General features: G+C 40.1%; 1 protein-coding gene across 1 annotated transcript in view; it reads right to left on the bottom strand.

Moving 5' to 3' along the window:
- PTPN18 (protein tyrosine phosphatase non-receptor type 18) overlaps positions 1-12,623 on the bottom strand; it is a 48,114-nt gene that overhangs the window by 23,646 nt on the left and 11,845 nt on the right. The window contains exons 2-9 of the mRNA XM_058167193.1: positions 9,904-10,012; positions 6,540-6,616; positions 5,703-5,798; positions 4,943-4,981; positions 4,662-4,730; positions 3,541-3,603; positions 2,221-2,363; positions 281-347 (exon numbers count right to left, since the gene is read on the bottom strand). Of these exons, the coding sequence (XP_058023176.1) occupies positions 281-347; positions 2,221-2,363; positions 3,541-3,603; positions 4,662-4,730; positions 4,943-4,981; positions 5,703-5,798; positions 6,540-6,616; positions 9,904-10,012 (663 nt within the window). The remainder of the gene's footprint in view (positions 1-280; positions 348-2,220; positions 2,364-3,540; positions 3,604-4,661; positions 4,731-4,942; positions 4,982-5,702; positions 5,799-6,539; positions 6,617-9,903; positions 10,013-12,623) is intronic.

The following is a 12,623-nucleotide window of genomic DNA, read 5'->3' as shown; positions in this document are numbered from 1 at the left end:
TGAACAGCTTCTCTTCCTCACCATACATGATACCTTAATATTTTTGCAATTGTCTCAGGTTTTTCCAAGCCAATGTTCTCCCAATAAATTATAATATAATTCCCATATTTCCATAGTAATAGGTAGTAGGAATCTCACCTGGGAGCCTGTATGTTATATCAGTATAGACACAGGCCAGAAATAAATATAAAAAGCCACACACACACAGTCTGTTTCAGTTCACCAAGAAGTCAACTTTTTTACTTTTTTCTTGATGAGTTTGTTAGTAGGGTCCAAGTACCTCTTTAAGCAGCAGCTGCCGTACATAGTCCAATGTACAGATCACCCCTGTCCGACCACAGCCAGCACTAAAAAGAAAGGAAGAGGAGAAGGAAATAGTGAGAAAGTATCTAAAAAAAACAACCACCCCTGGAATCTTGACAATATGATTGGACAATGCAACAATGAATGTTTCTTAGATATTTATCCAATAGTTCTGGAATTCTTTCCAGTCTGCCTAGATCTTCTCCCTAAATAAAGGCATAGGATTCTTTTGCAACTTAAGGTGGAATTTTTATCTACAATTAATTTAAGAGTTACTGTGTTGATATCACTGAAGGGAGTGTGTTGGAACTTTTGACATTTTTTGTATCATTTCTTTTAGATTTCATTGTTTTAGATCTAAAGTCAATCTGCTGCTTTTGCTTGCTGTCTTAATTTTGGTGGTACAATTTTAGAGAATTATGGGGAACAAAAGCCAGGGGCTGTCAGTTGCCCCCCTTTGGCCTAAATATGACCACCTCAGTATTTACCCTTATCTTCTCATAATTTGAGGTTGACATAATTCCCCACTACTGACTGTATAGTAGTATCTTTTAGAATAATCCAACTATTATAGTGATAAACAAATAGTAATGCCGATTATATCACTTGAATGGCTGAAGAAAAGCTGAGTGATGCTATGAGGATGCTGTAAGGGACTACTGAAAAAAAAACACTCAAAGCATCCTAATATATAATTCTCGGAATAGAATAACTTGCCATGGCCAACTCACTATGGGACAAATCACCATAGGACAATTCAATAATTCAGTTTAATTATTTAAAATAATATTTAAATTTTTATCATTCACATTTCATTTTATCCCTCTTTTGCCATCCTTTCTTTAATTATTCTATTCCACCATTTCAATGATATTAATTTAACTCTTGTCCTGTGGTGAGCTATCCTGCAGTGAGTAGGCCATGGTGAGTTGTCCTGTGGTGATTTGGCCATGGTAACTTGTCCTAGGCAAAGATGTTGACATATCACGGTATGTGGAGATGACCTTGAGAAATAGAAGAGCCACATGGGACAACTGTCATATAAAAGATATCTCAATCCACAGAAGGAGAGGGGTCTTGGGAAGTGTTTCAGAAGGGATACTCCCAATCAATCAACTTTTACCATGATCCCAGACCAGAAAAGGGATTTCTCCATCCCGCCCCCCCCTCAGGTTTTCTGGAAAATAAAGACAATGGGAAAATGAAGGGAGAGAAATAGTAAAAGAAGGGGAGAAATTCTTTTAATCCTTCAAGATTCTGTTAATGCATGACTCTCCAAAGTGGTCAAGATTGCTTCTCAAGGTTGATGGGACTATCAAATATTGTTATGTAAACAAAAATGTAAAATCACAACTGCCAGTTTTTTAGCTACTTTTGGCCTTCATACTCATTGACCTCTTTCCAAAAGCTTAGGCTGTTGTAATGTATTGGCATAGTATATGTGCAGATCCAAGCAGTATGGCCTTTCGTAATTGGCAGATGGAAATTCTGTCAACACACAGATTTTCTAAGTGATGTCCAAGAGTTTTTGGTATGGCATGCAGTATGCCGATAACACAGGGACTATTTATATTATAATTATTCATAGTGTTATTAAAGTATTATTATTAAATTAGTATAGTATAATAAATGTTTGGGGGTTGATGAACAACCTGAAACTTGAACCTGAAGAGGTCAATGAGAATTTGGGAACCCCCATGTTAATATAAGTTAGAACTCATAATTGTGCTTCTTGTCTGGATTATCTTGAAGGACTAACATCTTCAGTGTACAAATTATCAATATATTCCTACTCTTTCATTCATTCATTCATTCATTCTACAAAAAGCCTGTTTTCTCATGTTCAGTTGTTACATTTACTCAGTAAATCAGCAATGCAGTCTTTCTACAGGGTCTTGCCACTGAATCCTCCCCTACCTGCAGTGGACACAGATGGGTACGGTGTCCTCACCCTGCTTAAATCTCACTTGCTCAATCATGTTGAGGAAATAACCATAAGTGTCTGGGATGCCTCGGTCTGGCCAAGCCACATACTGGAAATGGGAAATCACCCGTTCTTCCTGAGATCAGAAAAGTAATCACTTACATTTGTACTATAAATCAATGAGGAGACACATTTAACACTCTCATGTGATAAAACATTACAGAAGCGCATGTATGAATCAGGTTCACAAACATATCAAATCTCACAAATACAAGCACAAAACTGTTGAGGTGGAATTCTAGAAAGACCTCTTTAGAACTGGGGTTTGCAACCCCCTCAGCCTGTGATGGCAAACCTATGGCATGCATTTATTTATTTATTTATTTATTTATTTATCAAACTTCTATACCGCCCTTCTCCCGAAGGACTCAGGGCGGTGTACAGCCTTCATTTAAAACAATAAATATACATATTAAAATAACCATTAAAAAGCTTATTCAATGAAAGGCCAGATTAAAACCGTCGATTGACCATAAAAATACCCAATAAAATTACCATTAAAAGTTTAAAATTTAAATTTAGAATTTAAAAAGTCAGGCATGTCGGAAGTGGCATGCAGAGCCATCTCTCTGGGCACGCCGAGCCATCTCTCTGGGCACGCCAGCCATCGCCTGTTGCTCTTGCGGATTCTGGCGCACACATGTGTGCTGGCCAGCTGGTCTTCATGTGCACATGCATGCCAGAAACTGGAAGACCAGGTGACCAGTGTGCATGTATAACCCAAAAACCGGAAGCTCAACTGCTCTTTTGGTTTCTGGCGCTCCTGCGCGTGCATGCTGGGGAGCTGCTCTTCCGGTTTCCGGCGCTCCCCCGCGCACACACGCTCCCATTTCAGCACTTGGTGCGGAAAAGGTTTGCCAACATTGCCCTAAGCTCTAACCTGCCCGCAAACAGCACCCTTGCCTCCCACAAAGCTCCCCCTCCCTTTTTAAAAAAAATTTAAAAATATTAAATACAACAACTGTATAGTATAATGCCATCCTCCAAGGTCAAAGGAAGCTGTGGAACTGCAAATGACATTTGTCAGTGTTTTCTATATCTGTGCGTTTGTTTGAACAAATTAGCAGGTTTGTCTTCCTTGACAGTGTATGTGTCTGGCTAGGATTTGTATGAATGACTACAGTGAAAGTGTGTGTGTGTGTGTTTCTCTCAACATCACATTTTTCTTTGGTGCAGTGCAAACAACTGATCTCAAACTCTGAAGAGTTTCAAGAAATGAATGGGATCTGAATTTCATAAAATGTAAAGCTCACCTGCTGAAATGCCAGGGTAAGCACCCGCAAAATGACGTCTGGGTTGAGTTCCTGCTCTTTGACCTAAGAAAAGAAAACAGGCTCAAAATCATTGTGATGTTTGAATTTTGAGATTCTCCCATTCCCTCAGTTATAGGGTTGTAAACATCCAAATAAACCTTAAAGAGGAAAGAGTTGAGACCTTCTGGGGTTTTTTTAATTCTTTTTCTGCCATTTAATGGGAGTAGATTTCTGACGGTATTTCAGATTTCTGTAGCCCAGATCAAATAGCTCTTGTCAATTATGCTGTCTACCTACAGCATAGGTATAACAGTGAGAGATCTGTATGGAAATTATGTAACAAGGTAATTGATCCTCTGCTCAACAGTGGCACACATGTCATTCAGTTCACCAAGAAATGGACGATCATAAATTAACTTAGATCTGGAAAGTATTACGTCACTTACTCTACTGGTAGGGGAACAATGGCAATTGGTAATTCAATGCATTTAAAGAGCAGTAGGGAAGGGAAAGCTGTTATTGGTTTAATAACAGCTTTTATCTAAATAGGCCTGCCTTTAAATTTAAAAGTAGGCTTGTCACAATCCCATGTAATGGATCTCTTTTCTGCTGTGTGTAACAGCAACATGGATTGAACTTCTATTTTAAAGTTTTAAGTTCCCACAATGCCCTGGGAATGAGAGCATTTATATGGCAGTTTGAAGATTCAGGCCTCGAACATGGCTGAACTCAACACGGATGTAAGCATCGGTGAGGTCTGCCAAGTTTTGGAGGTTGTTCAAGGTATTCTCAATACCCAACTTTGGGCATTACTAGACTTCCTGTAACTGCTCCAAATTCAGCCTTTAAACTCCAATGAGCAAACCAGGAATGACCGTCTTTTTTAATGACTAACCTGAGAACTTCTATCTGGTTGGCTGAATGCTGGACTGGCTTGATCTAACCAGGCAATTTCTTTCACCCTTAATTACATTTTCAGAATTTCTGAATGAGAAACCTTGATCCTTAGTCAAGCTGTGGTGAGTGGTGCAGATGTCTCTGCTAGAAGCAATGTAGCTTGATATGGCTTGAATTCCTCCTCCTCACATTGCTTGCTGCCTGCCCAGATATAATCATCTCACCTGTGCCACAGAGAAGGGTCCAAAATGCAAGGCTTCCTCTGCAGAAGGCCAGTAACGTTCACATTTTTTCTAAATTTTTTTAAAAGAAAGAAAGGAAGGAAAGAAAGAAAGAAAGAAAGAAAGAAAGAAAGAAAGAAAGAAAGAAAGAAAGAAAGAAAAAGAAAAGAAAGGAGATTAGGTAAAATTTCAACAATACTTTCCTCATCAAGTCGCAAGGCTGAAGGGAAGCAGAAGGAAGCTTTCCTGCTTCCCGATACTGTTCCTGCGTTACTAACTCTTACCTTGCCCATTTCTACTTCCCGGCAAGCCATGACAATTACCTGCAAAGAGAGAGATTGTCAAAAACCACCTTTGTAATTTATAGTAACAAACTCATATTGTAGAGGAAAGTAGGAGAACTCTCAGAGTGGAAGAATCCTTTCTGGAGCAATTCTCAGTGGTGATCAGACAATATACGAGCACACAATAGATTTAAACTTAATGTGAACCGCTCCAATCTTGATTGTAGAAAATATGACTTCAGTAACAAGAGTTGCTAATGCCTGGCTCCGTGGTCTCTTCCCAAAATCCCCAAAGCTTTAACTAAAAACTATCTACTATTGACCTCACCCCATTCCTAAGAGGTCTATAAGGGGCGTGCATAAGATATTGAGACAAGTTTTTATCTTGTCTTGCCATTATCTCAGTGAAATAAAATAAAAAAAATCTCTTTCATCAGAAACACTGGCACCAAGCCGGCCATGCTCTCTTTGGAAATTCTATACATTAGAAGGGTTGTGGGTTTCTCAGAATATTCAATCCCTTTTCTTTTTTTCTTAAGATCCTGTGCTATTGAGTATGCAAATATTTGGATGACTCTACTGATGTCTATTACTTTCCAATGACTTTATTTATATCAGCAGCAACACCCCCCACTCACTTACACACAAGTCTGCCACTTTTACCAGGACCCCGAGGGCAAAGTTATAACTTAGGGAATCCCTTTGTCCTTTCAGATTCTGCCTTGATTCAGTCACTGCCTCTAAAATCCAGTGAACTTACCTTCACTTTGTATTGCCAAATCATACGCCAGAAATCAAGCACTGTATGGGCAAGTGGCCCCTGAGTAGCGATATAGCATCGTTTGTTGTCCACACCCTGTGAGGAGGACAAAATGGAAGACTTTAGATTTCCCCCCACAAAAAACTCACTTTTGTCCTTTATTTGGGGTCATTTAATTACTACTGTGCAAATAGAGCCACTTATTGTAAATTCGTGTGAAAAAATGGAAATTGAATTGATTTCTTAAAAGTGCTTTGCTTCTGGAGAAGTAAAATCCTTGTATAGATACCACTGAAGCATTTCACAGGGAATGCAAACATATAACTGTGTTTTCAAAATGACATCAGGCATTTTTCTGGACTGTATAAAAAGTCACTGATATTTTCTGGTGCGGTAGTTCTCATATTGAGTGGTAGATATTAGCATACCATAAGAGAGCTGCCAGTGTACTTGAAAAATAAAAGCATAGAAGCAAGACTAAAATATCTTTCCTCTTCTCATTTGCCTCAAATGGAGGTATTCAGGAAGTGGGTATGAATACCTTCCACAGCAAAGCCACAACGAAGCAATCATTATTAGAATGATTACTGGTTAGTTTCCCTGACTGACCGCCTGTTCTTTCCTTCCGGTCACAGGCTGCACTCTAATCCTTGATTCTTGCAGAAACGCTGCTGAAGATGCTCTCCCCAAATAAATTTTATAGGCTATAATAAGTTCAACCAACTTGTGTTTCCAGTTTTAATCTTGAATGATGAGATACCAGTTGCTCAGCTCTTAGAAAGCTGAGAAATTTTGCTTTAGGGATCTGCTATTTAATGGCTGTAGAATATCTGTTACCTGAATGAAAGTGGCATTGATGTAATCTGCTTGGCACTCTTCTGCTAGTAAATTCAAAACAACCCTGGTTTGGTCATCTGTAAGAGAAGCACAACTAGAACTTAGTATCATGGAGAACAGACAGGGACCAGGACAGCAGTGGAGAAAATCTATCTGGGAATAGATGAAAAGGATGGCTTCTTTCCCAAGGCTTAAAACACTGGATCAGCTATGTTAATCTTCCATGAACTAGGCTCCCACCAATGTGTAGATGTCAACTACTAAAATACCCAAGCCACATGGTTAATGCTGAGAGATTGGAGAGTTGGTCCATGCATCCAGAAAGAATTCAGGTTGGAGAAGGCTACAATGATTGATACTATGTGTTATCAGTGTAATTAAATGCACAGCTATAGGCATCTGAGAGTATGTGCATGGAAGTCATGAAACATGCACCAAGACATTATGACATAAACTCCACCCTTATATACTTGATTACTAACAGTGGACATAAGAATGAAAGTTAGCATAAAGTATAAACATAATTTGGATATATGAAAAGAGTAAGTAAAAAGGAATATTAGGGCAGAGACGGTAGGCATGCAGGTGCACTTATGCACGCCCCTTACAGACCTCTTAGGAATGGGATGAGGTCAACAGTAGACAGTTTAAGCTTAAAGTTTTGGGGGTTTGGGGAAGAAACTACAGTGTCAGGTAGTGCATTCCAGGCACTGACCACTCTGTTACTGAAGTCATATCTTCTGCAATCGAGTTTGGAGCGGTTTACCTTGAGTTTGTATCTATTATTTGCTCGTGTATTGTTGTGGTTGAAGCTGAAGTAATCATTGACAGGTAGGACACTGCAGTAGATAATTTTATGTACGATGCTTAGGTCAGACTGAAGTCGGCGTAGTTCTAAGTTGTCTAAGCCCAAAATTTGGAGTCTGGTGGCATAAGGTATTTTATTGCGAGCAGAGGAGTGGAGGACTCTTCTTGTGAAATATTTCTGAACTCTCTCGATTGTATTTATGTCCGATATGCAGTGCAGGTTCCAGACAAATGAGCTGTATTCAAGAATTGGACTAGCAAATGTTTTATACGCTCTATTTAGTAGTACAATATTATGAGAGAAGAAGCTATGCAAGATTAGATTAACAACTCTTGGTGCCTTTTTGGCAATGTTGTTTCAGTGGGCTCTGGTACTTAGATCTTTAGAAATGAGTACTCCAAGGTCCTTGACATCTTAAGACAAACTTGCAGAGTTTGTCTTAAGATGTTCCTGTGCCTCTATCATTTTTCAACTAATATGGAAACCTATATTGTGGAAGTCTCCCTCCCTCCAAAAAAAAAAAAAAAAGTTGATGTGATGGCTGAGTCATTTTAGCCATTCCTTTTTAAAAGAAACAGTATATTAAAATGGCTAGCAGTTCTAACACATAGTTGTGGCATCAAGGATGTTCCTATGACAGTTGCTTCTCAGGTCAGTGTAAGTATATACACTGTACAGTGTATAGTAGTTCAGAGGTAACACTTGGACTGAGGAGCCATGGATGGTCACTAGTAACTTTCAGCCAGCCCTCTCTCTCATTCCTATTTATGTCACAGAGTTGTTATTGTAGATGAAAACTTAAGTAGGAAATGTTATGTACATCACCTTGGATGTCTAGAGCAGGGGTGTCAAACTCAAGGCCCAGGGGCCAGATCCGGCCCTCAAGGTGCTTAGATCTGGCCTGTGGGGCCACCCTGGAAACAGCAAAGGACCGGCCTGCGGTGCTTCTGCCTGTGAAAATGGAGCTCACGAGGGCCGTGAGTGACCCTCCCGAGTTCCATTTTCTCTGGCAGAAGGTTGTAGGAGGCCGTTACAGCTAAAAAAGGAGCTCAGTAGCCTGTTTTCACTGGCAGAGCGCTCGGGCCACCACAAGTGGCTCCCCCCTAACATGAGTAATATCATGCTGGCCATGCGCACTGGCCACACCCATCCCAGCCCGCTCCCTCCCAAGTCCAGCACAACCCTGATACAGCCCCCAGTGAAATCGAGTTTGACATCCATGGTCTAAGAGTAGTGTTTTTCAACCTTGGCAGGTTTAAAATGAGTGGACTTCAACTCCCAGAAGTTCCTAGCCAGCTTGCTCCCAAGATTCTGGGAGTTGAAGTCCACCCATCTTAAAGTTGTCAATTTGCCACTGCTGTAGACGAAAGCCAGCTTATATACAGTAAATGCACTGGCTACCTGTGGTCTTTCGGGTGCGCTTCAAGGTGTTGGTTACCACCTTTAAAGCGCTCCATGGCTTAGGGCCCGGGTACTTACGGGACCGCCTGCTGTTACCTTATGCCTCCCACCGACCCGTACGTTCACATAGAGAGGGTCTTCTCAGGGTGCCGTCCGCCAAGCAATGTCGGCTGGCGGCCCCCAGGGGAAGGGCCTTCTCTGTTGGAGCACCTACCCTCTGGAACGAACTTCCCCCCGGTTTGCGTCAATTACCTGACCTTCGGACCTTTCGCCGTGAATTGAAAACGTATTTGTTTATCCAAGAGGGACTGGCTTGATTTTTAAATTTTTAAATTTCTGAATTTTAATAATTTTAACTGGGGTATTTTATTATGGGTCTAATTCGACGGTTTTAATTTTCGGCCATTTATAAAATATGTATTTTAATTGTTGTTTTAATTTGTACACTGTATTGTTTTAATTTGGCTGTACACAGCCTTGAGTCCTTCGGGAGAAGGGCAGTATAAAAATCTAAATAATAAATAAATAAATAAATAAATAAATTACCAAATAAATAATAAATAATAATTCTGATAAATTCCATGCTTGGTTTCTTAATGGGTTAATGTAAGTATATTTGTCTTCTTTCTAAAAGGTACATACGCTACTTTTTTTTTTTTGAAAGAAATATCAGGTCCCCAGTATTCCAAATAAAATAGCCAAGTTGCAATGGGAAATTAAAAAATATTAGCGAGGGACAATGCAGTGTTTATTTTTCGGCCGGGTGGAGCACTCATAACCATTGCTTCCAGTGGCAAACCTCTCTTGTGTTTTTTTTCTCCAAGTTATCAGTAGATTTTTAGATACCCATGCTACTACACCTGTTTATAGAGCTACAAAGCTTCTGATTGGTGGACCTGAGAATTCTTTTGTTATCCTGAAATGGACCCCAAATTTGCAGCTGCAAAAATCAGAGAAGGGAGCACTAGGTCATTCTTTTGCTAGAAAAGAGCAGCTGTGTGTAAGTCAAATTGTCCTTGGGATGGGGTGCTCCAAGCTGAAGAATAAGATAGACCAGCTAGACTAGAGTGGTTGCTGAAAAGGCCAGATTAAATCCTCCAGGCTATGGATGGAAACTGTCCTTGGGAAGGGAACCCTCCGTTCTTGTTAACTCACAGGGTAGGATGTCTTTGTAACGGTTCTTCTTGATATTCTCCTTGTTGCACCCAGCCTCGGTTGAAATGGCCTGCTGTTGCCGAAATGCTAATGTTCGGGCCTTAATTTCCTGGAAAGAGAGATTAATTTTCATTTTATTTATTTCAGATCATTCTCTTCTGCTTTTTAAACTTAATATATAGCCTCCAAGCAGGGGTGAAATCCAGCAGGTTCTGACAGGTTCTGGAGAACCGGTAGTGGAAATTTTGAGCAGTTCGGAGAACCGGCAAATACCACCTCTGGCTGGCCCCAGAGTGGGATGGGAATGGAGATTTTGCAATATCCTTACCCCTGGAGTGGGGTGGGAATGGAGATTTTGTAGTATCCTTCCCCTGACACACCTACCAAGCCACACCACGCCCACCAAGCCATGCCCACAGAAGTAAAAAAAATTGGATTTCACCACTGCCTCCATGGTGAAAGAAATAGAAGACTGTTGAAAGACACCAACACACACCCACACACACCTGTATAGTATAATGGTTAGAGTGCCATCTTTGATGCAGGAGACCAGGGTTTTGACTGGTATCTACCTTACCATTAGGCATCCTTGGGCAAAGACCCCTAAAGCTTCCCCTGCCTACCTCAAAATATGTAGGAGCATCATGCCGGCTCGCACGTTGTCCAGATTCAATAAGTTCCTCAACAGATATTGGAGAACAAAGATAATCTGAGGATATATGAGCTACTAAAACAAACCATACATGCAGTGGTGGGATGCAAATAACTTAATAACCGGTTCTCTGCCCTAATGATTTCTTCCAACAACCAGTTCACCAAACTGCTCAGAAAGTTAACAACCGGTTCTCCCGAAGTGGTGCAAACTGGCTGAATCCCACCACTGCATACATGGATGAAACAGGAACTGGAATTGATGGAATCCTGCTTCAACAGCAGAAGTAGCAATCAGTGAGAGAGGATGTATGAAACATATGAGGGGCCTATGAATGACAGAAAACCTGTATGCAGACTAACTGAGAAGCAGCTAGTTACTTAACACTTCAACTTAGTGAAGAGCAAGCTGCTACCACAACTGGAGATACTCTAACTACACATTACATCCCATGCTCAGAAGATCCAGAAGAACAACTAGATGTGCAGACAACACCGGAAGCTGAAATGTCATTGCCATCCTCTCCATTATATGTACTCCTCAACCATTTAGGGACTCCTCGAAGTTACAAGATCGGTTTTTTACACTTACAACCATTGCAGCATCCCCATGGTCACATGATCAGAATTCAGGCACTTGGCATGTATTTATGACGGTTACACTGTCTGGGGTCATGTGTAACTTTCCAACAAGCAAAATCAACGGGGGAATTCAGATTTGCTTAACAACCACATGATTCATTTAACAAGTGCAGTGATTCACTTAACAACTGTGGCAAAAAGGTCCTAAAAATTGTGCAAAACTCACTTCACAACTGCTTGGCTTAGCAATGGAAATTTTGGGCTCAGTTGTGGTCGTAAGTCAAGGACTATCTCTACAAAGCACAGCAACTTATATGAGGCATAAGATCATTTATTTGGCATAAGATCATTTGGCATAAGATCATTTGATAGCTACTATCAACTCTCGAGGTTGATTACCAAGGCTCAGCAGAGACATATCATCAGATAGGATGCTAGTAGAAGATGCCAATAGAGTCCTCACAACAATCCCTACTATGACCGTAACACAAACCAATCACCTGATATACACTACAGCCATTGTTATCCTGGAGATGCTTGGCTACACAATTTATTTATTTATTTAGCATATGGATTTTCCTTTTTGTTGCTATGTATTTTGAGAGCCAGGAAAGTCTACACAATAGTCTGGCTGCCATCTGTTGCTACCGTAGTTCATTTAGTTCATGCTGTTGCGCTATCCAGGGTGTACCACAAAGAGGCGAACTAGCTACACAACCCAGCTATAAAGAAGCAGTACAGCCCTACCACTCCCACCCCCAATATTAATTATCTGGCAGGTTAGGATTCATGTCATACAATAAGTCAAACCCAAAGTAGATGTTAAATTTTGAAGGGGAAATAATATTTTATTTTCATGAGAATTTTCTTTCTACCTTAAGTACATATATGAAAATATTCTTTATTTTGATGGAAGTTGGTAGTTAAGTTGCTTAGCAATCCATTTTCATTTTTTTAAAAAACTTACAAATTGCATTTGTGGGTGTACTGTATTATAACTGTGCTATAATACCTCAGGCAGTCACTAGAGTAACAAAGCAATATAGAAAAGCCTGATTTATTGCTGCCATCTAATGGTCATTCAATATATAGATCAGGGGTCTCCAACCTTGGTCCCTTTAAGTTGAAGTCCACAAGTCTTAAAGGGACCAAGGTTGAAGACCCCTCATATAGATTGCCCAGCACGTGATAAGCTTGTACGTACTGTAAATACAGTATGTTTCCTCCACATAATGGGAAGGTCAGCAATGTGTACATGAAAAACTTGTTATGCGGCTAATGTTCCTGACAGATTATTATCATCAGCATCAGCATAATTGGCATTAGAGTTTAGCTTGTTTTCCACTACGTGGTGTAAACTGAGTGATCAAAAACCATATTATTATTTATCATGTTATGTGAATGAAGCTATTGCTCTAACCTCTAACATGGTCTGTTTATTTCAGAGTAGTATTTTACATAAACAAATCCATTATGGTTTGTTAAGC

Source organism: Ahaetulla prasina, chromosome 2 (genome assembly GCF_028640845.1).
Source record: "Ahaetulla prasina isolate Xishuangbanna chromosome 2, ASM2864084v1, whole genome shotgun sequence".
NCBI lineage: Eukaryota > Metazoa > Chordata > Lepidosauria > Squamata > Colubridae > Ahaetulla > Ahaetulla prasina.
Note: the sequence above shows the minus strand (reverse complement) of the source record. Positions and strands in the feature narration are given on the sequence as shown.